Genomic DNA, 19,003 nt, shown 5'->3' with positions numbered 1-19,003 from the left:
GTTAAGAGACTGAACAGATAGTGTATAGATGAGAGAATGGTAAGATGATGTACAGTCAAGTACTAATGACAAGTACTGTCATTATTCTGGATCAATGGAGTCAGAGTTTATGTAGAGTTCTCTACACCATTACTATTAAAAGCTACAGACTTTAAGTAACAGGCGTTTTCTCCATTGATGCTTTAAGGGATTTAACCCTGAAGCTGCCAGATTCTGCCCTCGAAGGAACTAATTAAGCTCGTCACTCGCCACTACTCACAGAGAGAGACAGTGACGCATAGAGCATCAAACAGACACAGAAAAAAACTCATTTACATCACTACGAAATGCCTCAAAGACATACAGTAAAACTATAAGCAGGGTGCAACCGTGAGACTTCATTCAACAGATCAAAATGAAAGCTGCACTTGTGTAAATTGAATCAAATATTGTGCTGAAATGCTAAAAGTATCAAGATTAAAGTGGTACATTGAAATTTTTATTCATTTTGCAACATGGTGTGCAGCAATAACAGCACAGCAGAATGGGATGAATGATACACTAGACCAGTACAGCTTTCTAAAGGTATACAAGGTTAATGATAAATGGATCTTTATAAATGTCCTCTAATGACAGCATGTCTATGGTAATAACAGGAACTCTGGTATTAGTATAAATCAAGCAATGTGTTGAATAAATACAGATAATTATATGATTATTTCCATAGACCTCCTTTATCAGAGGTGCATGAGCAGGGTGTTCATCTTTGGATTATATTTAGATTTGTCAGAAACTATTATGTCTATGCTTGATTGAGACAGAGGTTAGTAATTACAGTATGTCGTCGGGTGGAGTGAATGGTCTGTGTCTGTACGCTTGTTTTCAACAGAAACTGCTTTGTGAAGTACCTGTAACTAAGAACTGGAAAGAACAAAAGTCGCCGAACAGAACGTAGAGTTTGGTCAATTCAAAAGGAAAAAAACCAAACATAATATAAGAAGGGGAGAAACACAATATTGTGAGAAAGTCATTTGTGGAAAACCAAAAAGAAAGATTATCATTCATTGAAAAATGTTGACTCAAGCAGAAAAGATCTCTTCTCTCCATTGCCTTTTTTATGGTTTTCATAATTTATGGTCTTCCTTTTTGCATCCGTCAAGCGTGAAGCACAGTTATCACCTGCCTAAAGAAATGTGCAAATTGTGTGCTGAATTCTTCATTAGTTTTTGTTTAACATGGGGTTAAATGATGAAGGTCTTTCCACTCCGTTACCTTTTTGTGGTAACGGAGTGGAATTATGAAAGTCTTCACACACTGAGGTACAACTCAATAGTTCATGTTGTAATACCCAAAGTCCTTTATTGCCTTTTTAAAAATTGATATAAAAACTTGTTCTCGGATTTCCATGGATACGGTTGATGATGTCTTAGAAAATAGAAAGCTAGGATTTTTCTGCTTTATTGAACAATACACGCTTGATATTTCAGTGGGTAAATTATTCCTGAAAACATTGTGTTAAAAAAGTATTGTTCCCAAAATATTTTTTTTTAGAAATGTGCCCCTATTGATGCAATGCTTATAAAGTAAAAGACAAAAAATTGCAGTTGGAAGCTTAAAAACGCTTATATAAGACTTAAACTCTTGATATAATTACTCTAGGGATGAAATCTTCAACTCAATGGGAATATATAAAAATCTGGTGTCGTAGAATGTGTGGATTTTTATTTTTAAATTGACCCTCCCTCACTTTTGTAATTTTTTTTTTTTTTTAAATAGTGATATCTTGTTATACAATATATTTCGTCCTAACTTTACTAAAAGCCCTTCAGTGACATGTCTACCCTTCAGTAGACATGTCAACTGTTTGACTTTAGTCTGATGCTCAGACTAAAGTCAAACAGTTCACATGTCTATATGTGTTAAAAACTTTTAAACAACTGTGCCTGTAATAAAGTGGTTTCTTGGTATAATTTCACACACATTCAGACATTTTCTAAGCTCTTTTGCTCCCTGGCTCTTTAATGGCTTATTCCATCAAAGTGTCTCGTCCATTATTTTACTTTTTCAGATCGATCGGGGCTCCAGGATGCATTAAAGGCCTGTTATCTCTCAAACCAGGATGAACCTTAACACACAAAGCCTTCTCATGTTTTGCAGCCGGATGAAATGTCAGTGTTTAAAGCACGAGTAAATCTTGTAACTGTACAACACACTCAAAAGTTGAAATGATTTCCATCTGCTTAAAAAGATGAGTGCTTGGAGGGTTGGAAATAACCCTGCATAATTGGCGGAGGACGGTTTTAAAAGCAGTGGCGCTCACATATTGGGGTGAGAACGAGAGGCTTTTATCAACAACATGGAGTGAAAGGAGTGCGTGTGTGTGTGTGACGTGACAAAGACGACTCAAACACACCAACTCACAGGTCTGTGCTACCAAGTGTGGATGGCACATGCTCTCCGTGTACACAAAGGGCGCCTGACAGAACAAGCGACTTAATGCAGTGGTGAACATGACAGCTGGACTCCAAAGATGACTCGTGTTAAACGTGGATTTCAATTCCGAACAAACAACAATCTTTGTGTGTTTTTGTGGAAAGAGGATTTACCCACAGTCATTGCAGAAGTCTCAAATTGCGACACGACAGATAATTTATGACCAACCAAGTAATTATTTTAGCTGCAGAAAACCTTTGTTTACACATGCATCCCCGTGCATCCATAAGAATTCTGTTTTAACATAGACTCACATTAATCACTGCATTCATTCATGCTTTTATCAAAGGGAAGGATGCCAAACAGTCAGGAAATTGCGCATGGTTTATGGAAATCTGAAAATGGAGCACCTCTGAGATGCAAAATCTGTGAAAATGTATGTGAGATAGATGAAAGACACAGGTTGGGATGCTTGTACAATATTTAAAGATATAGGAAACAGTTTTCTTCAAAACCCCGTAAGTTCTCAAACTTTTTTGGCTATCCTTTAATCGAAGGTGAACTTTCAAGCCCCACCTGCACCCATTGCCCCCCAAATATTCCTGACAGGGAACAACTAACATATTCTAAAACAAATCAAAAACTAAGCACAGCAGTCAAAAAACCAGGAAATAACCAAACATTGTTTGCAGTTTGGGCAAAAAAAGCTTCAGAAAATTGCTTTTTCAAGTCAGCAATTGAAAGTTTGTTTATTGTGAAGTACATGTAAACGCAAGTCATTATGTTTGCACTTTAGTTCCACGTTACATTTTGTTCCCGGTCCATATCTAATGTAGTCTAATAATTTAAAAAGTAACTAAAGCACAAAACCATTTTTTTCTGGTAAAAACAAATGTATTGAGTAGTGATGTTGATTGATCCTGGGTCCAACACTCAACATTTTACTCAGTATTTTGTTGTGAAATATCAGAGACTGCCCTCTATGGGTCGAATCCTGGCTGTTACAATTGAATATTGCTACATTTTTATGCTTCTCGTTATTACTTTCTTTGTGTGTCTGCGTTTTGTTTAGTGTTAATGTTCTTTATTGTCGATGAAGAAAGGTTTTTAAGAAGATTGGCATGAAATTCAAAATGTACTCCTGTGTGACGCCCCCCGGAATGCCTCCATTCCCCACCAGGGGGCATGCCACACACTTTGCGAAGCACTTTCATAAGCAATTTTCACCCTGAGACTAAAACTTTCTAAGACTACAAAAAAAGACTAAATGACAATGTGCAGGGATTCATTTCATTCATAGCACATGTTCACCTCACAAACATTTGACAATCATCTTGAAACATTACAAAATCGTCCACTGAACGCCTCATTATGGTTTTGAGAATGAAAGCGTAAAGATGTTCAACGTCTAGAGAGCTGCTCCCGCTCAGTCTGCCTTCACCTTGACCCTCTTGCCAACTGATATATTAGCATTTGAGATAATGCTAACGAGGTCATCAGCATGCAGGTTAATGAAAGCCTGAGCTGGATTTGACACACGGGTAGCATTAGCATGCAGGTGACAGCAGCACGGTGTGGTAGGTATGAACAAGGTGCAGAATCAGTGATTAGCAGATAGAGCAATTTCTTCACACACAGGATCAGCAGTGAGGTCAACGTCAGTCGCAATGCTAAAAGCTAACAACACAGCGCATGGTTCAGGAAAAGTGAATTTCATGCCTTTAACTACGGTCTCTCAAATCCAGTTACCTTTAAATTCATGCAGACATGCCACTTCCATGCTCTATGTTTTTATACAGGTGAGGGCGAGCACACAGTGGAGGTTAATTATGTAAAAAGCTATTACAGACACACTTTCAATTACACACACACCCAGGGGTGCCATGTTTTGGCAGTAACCAGCCTTTTCAGCAGTGGATGTTCCAAAGTCCCTGTGATTAAAACAGATCAAAAGTTTTCCTGACACTCCATTACCCAGCATGCCCCGGGTTAACCCAGTATGTACACACTAATTTAACGCCTCATTCAATTTATCACATTTTCTTTTTTCATTTCTGTCGTTACAATATTCTGCATCCTTCACAAATTACCCGGACACAGCGCTGAAAACAAAGCAAATTGGTTTCTCTCACATTTTTGGAGCATTGTAAGAGAACATTTCTCAGATTTTCAAAGGCAATCGATCCAGATTTTAAGTTCATAATTAAAGAAACAAAGATAGCAGAGCTTTAACTTCACAAAAACCTTTTAAATTTGGTTTACTTAAACTACATACTACACCACAGTTACGATACTATTGCTAAGGTCAGTAAAATGAGCAAATACGGTTTTTTTTTATTTCTCTTTGTTAAATGTCCAACAAACAGATCAACAAAATTAACTTTCTGAAACAGAAAAAGCTCTATGAAATGGATGCTTGAATGTTTTGAGGGAATATCACACATTTTGTCCATATTTTCTTCTTAAAATGGGTGGTTAAATGTGTAGTAAGTATTTGTAAGACATGAACAACCAGACTTTTCATTTTTTCTTTGTTGAATCTTTCTTAAAGATAACATTTATTTTGAGTTTGTTGAATTCAGTAATGTTGTGAATGTTAATATTTGTTATATTATTGGGGAAATGTTTAGAGAGAATAATTGTTTTCCTTCAGTTGCAGCCGCCAGATATTTGTTTTGACCAGTAGAGGGCGCTAGTAACCCAGCGTTCGGGTTGGGATGTAGCTAATCTATGCAGTGACGAAGAGATGCTATGTGCTAGCAAACAGAGCTAATAGAAAATCTTGACTTTTACAGATATTCACGTAATATTATAGATATTATTTTGGTGCTAAAGGGGTAAGGAATCATTTATGAACATGTTTAAAAGTAGAAGGCGGTCAGAAAGAGAGTAGTAGGCGATTCCGCCCGCCGCCTCAGCTTCTGGACATCCCCGGTTTCCCATGATAATATATGAGCAAGAACAATGGTTTTCTAATCATTCTGACTCAGAGACTCCATCTAAGTTATAGCAGCTAGAAAACACAGCTATCAGCTCCATCAGTGGACACACAATCAATAAAGGGCAGACCATTTAAAGAAGAGATGTCTATTAAGATACGATACAGAAATACAACATTCTAACAGATGCACACACACATGCACACACAGGTGAAAGTTAGATTTTGTCAAGCTGTAGAGAAATGGGCTCATTTAGTAACATAACCAGTAATCGAGCTCAGTTAGCGTCCTGTAGCTAAAGGAAAACGTTTTCAGCTCAATCTTAGGGTCGTTGGAGTGCACTGGATAAAAAGCTGGGAGACGAACAGTACAGTACAGGGAACAAAGTGCATTCTCCTCTCAGCGCTCAAGCACATAAACACACATACACAACAGTGGCATCAACACAAAACCCTTTACAGGTGAAGTGGGAAGGCTAAGCACACGACTGAAACGCTTTTGGTAGAAATAAATCAAAAATGGTTCAGCTTTGTTGAAAAGAGCAACATGAAAAAGAGTTGATCTGAAATTAACTGTTAATATGTGCTGGTTTTTTTTCTTCCAAACAATTTGCTGATTTAACTACAGGCACTAAAAATAAAGAGTTAATATTTTACATAATTATTTAAACTTTGAAATTTTACAACACATTTTTGATTTTCAATTCATTTTAATTTTGAATAATTTTAATTTTGAATAATTTTAATTTTGAATAATTTTAATTTTGAATAATTTTAATTTCAAATAATTTCTAAATTTTACTTAAGATAATTTGGAATGCAATTTGAAGACAATCTGTTTCGTTTTTTTTTTTTTTAAATTGCTGATTTAACGAGAGGCACCAAAAATTAATATTTTACATAATTATTCAAATTTCATTACATTTAGAAATTTTACAATACATTTTCTAATTAAATTTCACAATACATTTTTAAATTTAATTTCACAATAAATGTTCAAACTTATAAATACATATTTAAATTTCACAATAAAGTTTTAATTCCTAATTAATTTTAATTTCAATAACTTTTTGATTAAGCTAATTTGAATGCGTTAATATATGTCGTCAAATATTGACATGAACAATGAAGTTACTCATGTTCAGCATATGAGAACTTAAATCATGTCTAGCAATCTTTATTAGACACATTAAAACAATAAAAATAACTAAACACAGAGGTTTTGGTCGACATGCCACTGGGGGGGTTTAATTTTATTTTATTTTTTAAACAACATATGTTAAATATCAGCTAACATAGAACGACCAGGGCATGACCACAGAATAAAAGCAGTTTTTACCACACTACAAGTTTTAAAAACTTAACCTTTTTTAATAGTATTGTTTCTAGCTCGCTACAGAAAAAGTTTGTGGCCCACAATTGAGGTGGGAAAAAGGTTAAATGTCTGTTATTGGAATACATTCAAGTGGGAAAAAAAAGATGGATTGTGGAGCAAATCAGCACTGGTTAAATTAGTCTCTGCGGAGCTCTCCTGACGAGAATCAAGGCATGATGCAACAATGTGCAAAACATAATAAAAATAGCATAGAAAAAGTTGAATCCAGGAGCTAAACAGGAGCCGTTCCATCAGAAACATGCAGGAATAAATTTGAGTGGAGGAATCTTTTCATATCCTTCCTACGATGTAATTAAAATGTACGTATGTGACAGTAATGAGCAGTCAGAGCCACTCAGGTAAAGCTTAATAATAAACTTTGTGCACCAATATAGTTCCAGGGTCGATATAAAAACATCTAAATGCTCTAATGACTGCTGTGATCCGTTATTAAACGATTAACTGTGGCCTCTAATGAATCCAGTGTTTCTCTTCCAACTTTGAATCATATCATATTTACAACGCTCTGCCATTTGACTCATAAACTAATGATTAACTGTTTTAGGCATTACTACTTCATTTACTAGAATGTGTATGAGTCACAGAAAAGTGTTTGTTGACACAAATAACACTGTTCAAACGAATGAAGCATCCCACATAAGTGTACGCTATGAAGCCACAGCTAAACAAGCCTTAGTTATTACGGTATATACTGTAATAGTATTTCCAGGATATGTTTTTAATGTATAGCTGTTTGTTGTTCAGAAACTAGTACTGTACTGCAATACTCTTTAAATTAAATCAGATAAAGACATACTGTTGGCCTCAGAATTTCTCAATAGAACGATTTTAAATGTTGAAATTGCCACTCGAAAGTTTGTTTTGACCTCCATCGTTAACGCTAGTTTCACGCATTGCATTGTGGGATGTGGAGTCCCAGAGATGCACTCAAAAGTGTGCTTTTGTCATTCTTACCTTGATTTCTTGCTTTCTTTGCCAGACAAACACAAAAATATTTGTGGGAATTAAGTAAAAACTATTTGATGCATCCGTCTACAGAACTCCACATCCGACAATGCAATGGGCAAACATTTCCAACATTGTCAAGTGTTTGCAGCTGAAATCAAAACAAACCTTTGAGTGACAATATTGATTTATACGGCCCAAGTTACTTAGTTATCCTTACTTTATAGTGCGTTATTTTTATGTAGAACGCCAAACTAGTTTATGTTTGGCCAGCTGGAATGTAGTCCTGTCTTTTTACCAAAGACGCGTTGCGGTCATAGCGGTGTCCTCTTAAGCCCCAGCCTCTTTTCTCTGAAAATCACATACCCAAAACAAATAACGTTTTTCAAAGCCTCAACAATTTTTTTCAGATTGAAATAGGACCCTTACTGGTGACAGTTGATGTGAAATTTTGGAAATATATTATACTGAGTGACAATCAATCCTGTTATAAATACAGAAATATGAAGTCAAAAAAACAGATTTACATCAAATATAAAGCCAATTCTCATTAGGGAAGGCTGCAAAGGCAGGAATTAATAAACTAATGTATGGACATCTTTTGTTCTGACTTTGGGTTGGCTACAGTTTTAGTTGAGTTTCTTAGAATTACGGAGAGGTGTAGAATGTGAGATTTCATTCATTCTTTACAACATTTATACACGTGAGAGTCACGGAAGCTGTAACTGCCCCCGCGGGCGGGTCTGGTGCCTTTTAAGATGAGTTTCTATACATGAAGATATTCTCTCTAAAGACAAAAACATTATAGTTAAATGTAAGCTGCGTCTTGGCTCTAAGCTTCTATATCCACTGCCAGAATCAGTAACTCTAATCTGTGGAAATACGACTAAGCTAGAAGCTAAAGGAATGATGATATGTGATGCAAATGAAGGGAAACTGTCAGGGTGGCAGATTTATTTGGCTGCAATAAAAAAAATTATAAATCTATAACAAGATTAAAGCTTAGAATCTTCAAATTTTACAAGTTCCGGCTGTACTTAATAGCAAAAGAAGTATCAGAAAAAGAAAGGAAAAAACTTTCTCTGTGTTTTTTGAAACCAGCAACAGCACAAACAGATGGATACTGATTTCTAAATTAACCTGAAAACTTCCCTCCTGGATACATGAACCAAAACATGACAAAACAACTGTGACAACCTGCTGCAGTGAGAGCGGCACTGTTGGGTCATTCAGGGAATACACACACATGCAAACACACACACACACACACACAAAGACAGAACAAGAAATGCACAGCTAAATTTAGACTTCATTCATTTCTGACTATGACTCATTTTGAAACAATGAGACGTCGATAGGAATGTCAAGGTATTGACGATATCACAATACCGCGGTATTACAAGTGCCTCGATGTGGTTGTGGTTATGTCACAGTATAAAATAAGGAGCCATTGAGCATAAAATGAAGTATTTGGGTTGGCTGTAGCAGACTGTGCTACTCTTCTGGAATTACTAGCAACATGAGAAGCCGCTTTAGAAACCCGGCATCCCGAAAGGTTTAAGGATTGTATCAAACAAACAACCCAGTCAGGTGAAAAATACTCTAAATGAAGCATTTAAGACCAAACTCTGTCATAACAGCTCAAGGGCTCAAGAAATAACAAGATATGTGGCACAGTTACAGTTGTTTTCTGTTGTTGACAACAATGGCTTTAAAAGGTTAGTGGATACTTTAAATGCTCAGAGATTACTCCGAACCATAAATGTTGACTTCTTCATCTTTCTCAAGAAAATCCGAAAATTTATCTAAACACAGCTGTTTGCACTACTTTGATTTCCTCGACTTTATTTATTTATTTATTTATTTATTTATTTATTTTAATTTTTGCACTTTAGCTAAAGAATCGGTGTCTGTTAATAGGCAGTATTCAGTTCATAACTATTATCACAGTGGGCCCACATAAATATTATTGTCTGATACAAGGGTCACATTATCAACATTCATGCCAATATTAAGAATATTGGCATGAACAAAGGGTTTTTTGTCGATGTTTGCTGTCTTTTTCTGTATTTTTTTCTCAGTTTTTAGTCATTTTAGAAATTTCTGCTGACATTTTGTGTATTTTATGAGCCATTATATGCTTTGGTTATTTCACTACTTTTGACATTTTGGGTATTTCTTCTGTCATTTTGTGTAATTGTTGTTGTTCTATGAGTTTAAATGGTTGTTTAGTGTGTCTGATGTCCTTTTGTGCATGTCAGGAGTCTTTTTTTGTAAATACTGTAAAACCATTCATTTTCCCACAACATCGCAATATTTATCGAACCGTGAGATTTAGATATTGTTACATCCCTAGACATCAACGATGCTTTGTTGCCAATAACTTGTATTACACTTTGACATTAAGGGCCTATACTAAAAAGCTGGATTTCCTCAGTGTGTGCTGGACTACGAAGCTGGCCAACGTTTTACGGGGCTAAGTCACCATGGTTACTTATTCTCCGTTTATAATCTCACTAATTTAAGCATTACCACTCATCAATTCCTGCATTCATCCCTTGCTGCTTTTACTGCAGCAACATTGTTATTTTTGGTCTGAATTATTGATTTTAATTCTTAATATTTTTAAGTAATTATTCCTCAATTGTGATGTAAATTGCTCTTCACAGTTCCTCCGTGATTGTGATTGGTCTGACGCTGCAATCTCTACCTCTGTCACAAGAGCGCGCACATAGCCAGGCTGAAATCTACTTGCTTAACTTAGCGTGTTGTAATCGAGATTTGTAGGACAGCTTCTGTCTGACCGAGAATGTTTGGTTAGGTGAAGCCCGCAAACCTAACTAGCTTTGTAGTACAGACCCTAAAAGTATCACCTGACACAACTCAATGTTTACAACAATCTATTATGTAAACAGAGTTGACTAGTTTTGAGTTTTGAGGAAAAATACTACCATGTTGAGTGAAGAAAGCTGCTGCAGGCACACCACCTTATCTGTAAACACCACAGGACCGTAAACACAAAAAGCCTTTAGGCCAAAGCACAAGCAATTGGCAGATTTCAAAGAGAAATTGATAGACAATTTTCAAAAAGTATTTTTAGTTTCAAAAAGCAGGTGTGGAAGGATGACGACAGGACAGCAGACAAATGTGTTTCACATTATTTTTTGTTTTTTTATAAGGTCTTAGAGTGGCTGCCATTAAGGCTTAAACCAAGCAATGCTTTATTTATCTTTCATGTATTTCTGAAAAAACATCAAAGTAAAGCTCCTTTCCTCTCGGGTGTGAACGTGTTTAAAGGGAAAAAAAATCCATCACACATCACGTAATCCTTTTCTTAACTACAAGTCATGTTTCATCGGACTGATGTTAATCTAAAAGGATTTCATTGGATTTGACTGAATCCATTTGGTTTCATTAAATCCGATTCAGAATTCCAAACATCAGACTTCCACTGCTGGGATATCTTCAATCCAGCAGCAGCTGCAGCCTCTCCAACTAACGGGCCGCCATGTCGATTTGATTAGAGCCGTGTTCTGATCAAAACTGCATTGTTTCCTCTTTCCTTCTGTTGACTAAACAATTAATCGAAACTTTTCTCTCCATCTTTTTTTCGCCCCAGTGGAGGAGTGCAGCGCTGTCGCACTGCAGATGAAAACGACACTTCCACGATGCTGTGCTGTGTTTTTCTTTGGAGTCACTTCAAACTACATTTGCTTTCCTAATGAGGGGAGGGAGAGACTCTATCTAACTTGGTGCACAGATGTGACTAAACAGTGTTTTCTACAGGGATTCAGTACTGTAAAAACACAGAGATCATGGACTTAGGAAAAAAAAGACTGTTTATCATCAAGTCACTGCATTGTTATTATTAGAGCAGCCGATTTACCATGATCACTGTGTAGTTGCACAAAATGATTCCAGAAACACACAAAATAACCAAAAAATAACTTGAAAAAAATAATAATTAAAAAAACACAAAGGGACAAAATGAAATCACAAAAATGACTTGAAAAACCTAAATCGAAAAGTTACACAAAAATGACTACAAAATAACTCCAAAAACAAGCAAAAACATAAAAAAAAAAACAAGCAAAAAAATTTAAAAAAAAAACACATAAAAGGACCAAAAATTACTTCAAAACCCAAAGCAACAACAAAAAAGAAAACGCAAAAACACACACAAGGACAACAAAAATACACAAAATGACTCAAAAATAAATATATATTTATAAAATAATATTTAAAAAAAAAAAAAAAAAAAAACTACTCCAAAAACAGACAAAAGCACAACAAAATGGACAATATGACTTCCAAAACACACAAAACAGGACAACAAAAATACATAAAATAATTGAAAAAACACAAAACGGATACATTAAAAAAAAAAAAACACTGAAAAAACCAAAAGAGAGAACAAAAATGTACAAAATGACTCGAAAAACACAGAAAACAGAAAAATACACAAAAATGACAAAAGGACAACAAAAACAGAAAAGAACAAAAAAAACAAAATGAACAAAATAACTTCAAAAAGACACACAAGGACAAAACTAAACAGGGCCGCAAAAATACACAAAATGATTCCAAAAACACAAATGGGAGAAAAATATACAAGTTCACAACAAAAAACACAATGTCTACAACCCGTTTTCACAAAAGGTCGATAAATGAGGGCCTTTGTGAGACGTTTATCTACCCTGCAAAACCAGTAGCTGAGTAAATATTAAAGAGTTACTCTGTGAATCAGTGATCAAATGATCCACTTCGTCCCAGCTAATGCTTTAAATCCCCTTTCCAACACAGAGATCACACAAACACCACCGACGAAGACCTGGGCACAAACCTACAAACACTCACTCTCTCTGAGGCAACATCTGACCATCAATCTGTGTCCAAGATGATGAATATTTGAAGCAACGGGATCAACATAAGAGCACAGCCCACCCATCCAGGGAATGCAGAAGTATCCAGGTTAGCAGGATCACAGAGCTGCTCGCTACCAACACCTTCACTTTCAAAACACAAGATGCCATAAAGAATTTCTCATTCAGATGACAACGTGAGGCACTTTTGCATCCTGAGTCTGCAGGTCAACCCATATTTGTGTGGAAGTTGACTAAGGATGATGTTTTTCCACCATTATTCCGTCAATGTTTTGTCTCCATCCAGGGAGATTAGTCGCAGTTCCATGGGTTATAAACGTCTTGATATTATGCACAGTGGACAAAAGAACTTGTATATCTCCTGAGATGGTCTTGTAACCTTGAGTTTGTTCACATTTTTCCACAATTTTGGTTCTTAAGTCCTCAGACAGTTCTCGGCTCTTCTTTCTCGTCTCCATGTTTGGTGTGACACCACAAAGTTTGAGTCAGGTGTGATTTCTGTATTTGCCAGCACCTGCTGCTTGCCACAGTTGAGTTTAAACCAGCGTAACATGCTAGAAATAAAATGATTTATCCATAGTTTTAAAATGGGGGCCAACAATGGTCAATTTCTTTTTCATTTTGTGTACAACTGTGTAAATTTGCGCTTTCTTCCCCTGTTTTTTCGTTTGTTTTCAATGCACATAAAGGAAATAAACACGTGTGTACCAAAAACTGTTGTAATTGCAACAATTTCAGGGAAAAATTGCATGTTTTCTGGAAAAATTCCAGAGGTGCCAATACTTTAATCTAGAGATGGACGATAAATCGAGATTCAAGATATATCGAGTTTTCTATTTTGGCAATATTGAAAATTACAATAGCGGTGTTGTTTGAAAACCCTTGTTTTAGGAGTCGCTGCTTTCTTTACTTCTCAGGGCAGCATGAAAAGCAGAGATAGATGCATTGCTAACCCAGATGTTCCCCTAAACAATCCACAATACAGAACTCACTCACACGTGCTGTCCCTTAGAGGAGAAAAAGAATAAAGTGGAACATACTGTGCAGCTGTTAATAAATGAGCTTGTGCGACATTTTACATCAGCAAAATTAACCCTGAATTGTGTTTCTGGTCTCACTTTGTTTGAATTATAATTATCAAGATTTATATTGTATATCGCCATTTTGAGAAAAAATATTGAGATATTCCTGCAATTATCACTCCACTTAATGTCATCTTCCACACACTTCTCTTCCCTTCACATTAAAACAAGCTACTGTGACTTTCTGCTAATTTGATAGCTCCTTTCCAGTCACTCCTGCTAACCAGAAGACATGAGCGTCACGGCCCACTCAACTGGAGCGCAAACGCTTTCCAACCAACATAGCCTGTCAAGCAGCTGTCTGTATTATAACAGCCCTCTTATTGACGTCCGAATTTGTCAGAAAAAAAAGAAAAAGAACTGTACAACTATTACCCTCTGGTGTTCCACGGTAATAATGAGGCTTTTGATGTTTTCGGGGTTTCTAAAGCATAATAGTGATACAAAAAGGCCAAGCTTCATGGACACCAAAAGTATTCTGCCTTGTTAAAGTGTAACAGGTTTTGTATTTGCGCACACGGACACGCCGCAGTGAGCTCCTACCTGTTCTTTGACAGACGCCAGGATGGAGGAGGTCGTTTCTGTCTCAGATCTGTCACCATTGGAGGACGGAATCACAGGAGGAACCATGGCTCCTTTCTCCTGCTCAGCAGGCTGATCAGGGACCGGCATCGCTGTATACAACACACACACGCACACACATCAGAAAATCTGTGTTACTGTCACGTTAAAAAAACCTCAACCATGTCACAACAAGATAATGACCATCCCTTTCAGTCTGTGACCCCCAATATAAAGGTGCCAGAGACTGGGGACCCCCACCGTGCCTGTAGTTGATCAAACACAGACAAGAATGTGGAGATAGGACCATCTATAAGGGGGACCAAAGGGAAGAGATTTTTGGGGTCCATCAATAAAGTCAACAAAATGATGGTCCATTATTCTATGAATCTGTGATAACCACATTTATTTATTTACTTATTTATCTGAATAATATCCACTGTTATCCACAAGGTTTATTATTATTTGCGCCATAGTATATAGTCATCTTAAAGATATAAATCCTTGTTTTAATCAGAGATAAAATGGGTTAAAAGTGACCAAAAATGGCGGAAAAAATTTAAAGTGTAAATATTGGCTTAAAAAAGGCAGAAATTTGGGGACTTTTTTTTTTGGTCATTTAAAAAGTAGGAACGATTTGTAAAACTGGTAAATAATGGGCATGACAAATTGTGAATGTGGTGAAGTTGGCAAAAATAACCATGACATATGGTGAAAAGAGGTTAAAAGGGACAATAATGGGTGAACATACACGACATTAGGTGGAAAAAGTGGTGGAAAGGGTTTATAAGTGCCGAAAATGTCTTTAAATTGAAAACATGTGCAGAAAAGGGAGAAAATTTGACAGAAATGGGAGTATTGTAGCAAAAATGCATTAAAAGGTGATGAAAATAGGTTAAAATATGGCAAGTTTGGTGTAAAAAAAAAAGTGGCAGAAAAAGAGTAAAAATAAGCAAAATTGGGCTCAGATAGTTCAAAAATTATTTTCAGTTTCTTAAAGGCATCTGGTGACCCCATAGGGTCCTGACTCCAAGGTTGAGAACCCATGATCTAATCAATGATGCTTCACTGCTGTGTAAATAACCAGTTTCTTGATGATATATCATTGATTATTTGGACAACGGTATAAAATCACAAAATCTTCCACGATTTAATTCAGGGCGTTTGATTGATTTAATGTCATATGCATTTAACATTTTACCTAAAGCAAAAAAAATACCAAACAATTTATTATTATTTATTTATCATTATGATGACGATGATTTAATGACCAATGCTTTGACTTTCCATTTCTTTGATTGATCATTGATAGATTAACCATTTGACATATTGATAAAGATCGATGTATCATCACTCACCAAGCGATGTGATTTGGAAAAACCACATCTAGAGATGTAGTTTTTTTCGACAGGATCATTTTCTTCCAAGGCAAAATTCACAATTCTGAATATAAATTTTAATTTATTTGTGAAAAAAATATTTTTAATTAAATATCAAATAATAATTGTAAGGGGGGAACGTACATTAATAGAACTATTCTTAATGTACCAGAGTAAACACTCTAATTATCATCATACGATCCATAATACCATAGACAATATTGTATGTAAAAAGATGACAAATGCTTAACGGTAATCAAATTATGAAGGAAAAATATTAAAAATAGAGTTTGAAATACCAACATTTGGAGAGAGTTGGACTTATCCACGCCAAAGAAAACTAAAGTTTACTTTCTAAACCCTGATATTCTGAAGAATACATATTATTCAACTCATCACTTGTGTCACGTACAGTTTGGCGCTTAAACTGGGGTCCTCGTAGACTTGTTAAAATGTCATGCCCCACTTATCAGGATTTTAATTGCACTGTTCGGTGCAACGACAAGGGCGTCGGTGGATTTATCGGAGAGCGTTTCTTACAGGTATACGCTTTTTAAAGAAATGCCACAAGGGATGGTATTCCCTGATTCCCATCACACACCACCTGTAACAAATTAGCATCCAACTGAAAGCAGTTCGACTCATCAACTGGAAGCACTTCATCAGAAGGTCGAGATACAAAAGGAACAATACGTGCACCATTTGACACTTGAGCTATTTAAGAAGCCATTAATGCAACAATAGATAAAGGTAACTGCTTAAGCTCATTCTTTAACACCTCCTATTGCATTAATTCAATATATTACCATTTCTTCAAGTCCTTGTGACCTTTATACTTTACAACAGTAAAGAGCAGTGTTCTCTTTAAACACATTCCCAGTGAAAAGACAACTAAAGATACACAATTTCACGGATTCCCCAGTGGAATTACGTGGCATTTTTTAAGCCATATTTGCAACATAACAGACTTTTCTTTCCCCAGACAGAGAGAATGAACGAGAAATATGAATAATAGTCAAAGAAAAAAAAATTGCTCATCTTTTTTTGGAGGGAAAGAACCTCAAGTATGAAAATTCATTGATACGCAATCCCACTCAGACAGGGATTTAATATCAGAGTCTGTTATTTCACAATTTAGTGCAAGTCTCAACTTTTCTTATGGTGTATTTATTTAATGATTGCTGTAAACTGTAGTTTAACACAGACCCTCTACAGCCCTTCATTTTTAGGGATATAGCAAACCTCTAAAATTCAAAACTTTGAATATTCCCAACTAATCAAGTTAACCATATGTGCTACAGATTTGTAACTTTTATCAAAACGTAAAACGTGTTAAATCAATTGCCTGCCGACATTTTTGCTCAATTGACACCAAATTTGCTAGAGCTGATTTTTACACCGTCGTACACAAACGATCGACACAGATTTTTGATTCATCCAAAATTAGTGCATCAGAGTCATAGGAAAATCAGCGCATCAACATATTTGACTGGAAACAAATTCTCACTTTTGTTTTTTCTTTTAATTAGACCAACCAAATCTATTTATTTTTAAAATAGCTGTTAAAAACTTTTTTTTTAAAAAAACACGAATCTATATATTTTCCTGTGCAACATGAATTTCACAGTATGCCTATCAAAAGTAACATTTCTTTCAAAATAAAAGATAAGTCCAACATGAGGGACATTAAGTATTTATTTATTTTTGACCAGCTGTCCGCGACCCATTTTTGGGTCTCGACCCACCAGTTGAGAATAGTGGTCGCTGGTCTCGGTGCAATACGTGTATTTATTCGTTTCAAATCTGCCTTTAAACGTTAACGGCTGCTGTCTTACACACAGGTGACTGGCTTGGTCAATTAGTGAAGCTACAGGTGATATTTTCATGTGATAATTAGCTCAGGATGTTCCATTATGAATTAGTTGTGAATTAATGTGTTTGACATATTTGTTGATTATTCAGAAATTAGTTTAAAATGCCACCCTTTAATATATATATATATATATATATATATATATATGTACCTTCCTACACTCTGCTTGTTGCGCAGCAGCAATAATTCTAAGTATTTGTAAAACTAAAATTAAATATTTATTCATAAGGCTTGCCATTGAAAACCACTCTAGCCAGACAGGAATTGAGTGAGGATCCAGTCGGCGTGTCTATCATCCAGTCCGTGGGTTCCACAGTATACAGACAGCAGGCTGGACAGAGTGGTGTCGGTAAATAAAACATGCTGGTGTGATGTCTCACAGATGGTAATTTTCATTTTTTTTACTCACAAACGCCACCTCTGTGTCTGGCATCTCCCCTTCTGACGGGAGCTGAGTCACCAGTAGGAGCGGCAAAAAAATACACCAGCAAAGACCACAACACGTACACGCATACATACTGTAGGATAGGCACGATTATGTTCAATTACAGGGAGAACGCGCCCACTCATTCTAAACCCTTTGACATATTAATAAAGCATTTAACTGAAACTGAAGATTAAATCATCTTTGTCTAATATAAATACAGTTAGTTGGGATTTGTTCTTCTAATAACTTCGCGTTGCTGTCATTTCTACGCTGTTAATCCAGGGAGGTTGTTAGTTCAACCCCCTGAAGAGAACTAGAGCACCTGGAACAAGGTTGGACGATATATCGAGAATTTTATCTTACGCAAAAAGGCAATATTTTTTATGTATCACCAGACCACCACCAAAAATAAGAATTTTTCATGGCGTTTGTTTGTTTTAAGTCTTTTAATCAAATATAGACCTAGCGCCATGGAAGATTCCTACATTTTGGATCAATATACTGATTCTGGATCAGTTTGAAAAAGATCCAAATGCTAATCTGCTAATCTGGCTAAAATCTGGCGAAGTGAATATTTGACGTGTGGCAGAGGTTTGCGCTCTGAGTTCTCTTGTTTCGTATATCTAATGTCTAAATGTTGTTTTGTTTATTTTCATTTTGTCTACGTTTCGTGTTGTGCTGGTTTGTGAGTCATTTTGTGTATATTTGTTGTTGATTTCAGCTTTTTTCAAGTCATTTTATGTATTTGTGTTGCTATTTTGTATAATTAATTGCATTTTGTCCATTTCTGTTCTCATTTTGTGTATTTTTGTTGTTGTTTTGGAGCCATTCTGAATATTATAGTTGCCTTTTGTGCATTTTTCTGTAATTTTATTTTTTTTTTATTATTTTGTATATTTCTGGAGTCATTTTGTATTACCACTAATACTTTCCTGCCAGTTCCCCATGTCTAGACAAGAAAATAAAAAAATCCAGCCCTAACCCGAAGTAAACCAGAGAACAACATGATTAAATCTATGTTCTGAAAATTTACGATAATAATAATGTGAAGTGACAGGGACAAAATTAATGAGTGCGGCTTGTATTTCTGATTTCCTATTACTTTTT

General features: G+C 35.8%; 1 protein-coding gene across 2 annotated transcripts in view; it reads right to left on the bottom strand.

Annotated features, from left to right (window-relative positions):
• The window catches only part of ctnnd2a (catenin (cadherin-associated protein), delta 2a), a 350,952-nt gene that overhangs the window by 282,059 nt on the left and 49,890 nt on the right, over nucleotides 1–19,003 (bottom strand). For both annotated transcript variants that reach the window (XM_028434803.1, XM_028434804.1), the window contains exon 2: nucleotides 14,200–14,330. In XM_028434803.1, coding sequence (XP_028290604.1) covers nucleotides 14,200–14,328 — 129 coding nt within the window. In that variant the 5' untranslated portion in view covers nucleotides 14,329–14,330. The remainder of the gene's footprint in view (nucleotides 1–14,199; nucleotides 14,331–19,003) is intronic.

The sequence above is a fragment of the Gouania willdenowi genome, chromosome 20, assembly GCF_900634775.1.
Source record: "Gouania willdenowi chromosome 20, fGouWil2.1, whole genome shotgun sequence".
Lineage (NCBI taxonomy): Eukaryota > Metazoa > Chordata > Actinopteri > Blenniiformes > Gobiesocidae > Gouania > Gouania willdenowi.
The sequence above is the reverse complement of the archived record's forward strand: the minus strand, read 5'-3'. Positions and strand labels throughout refer to the sequence as shown.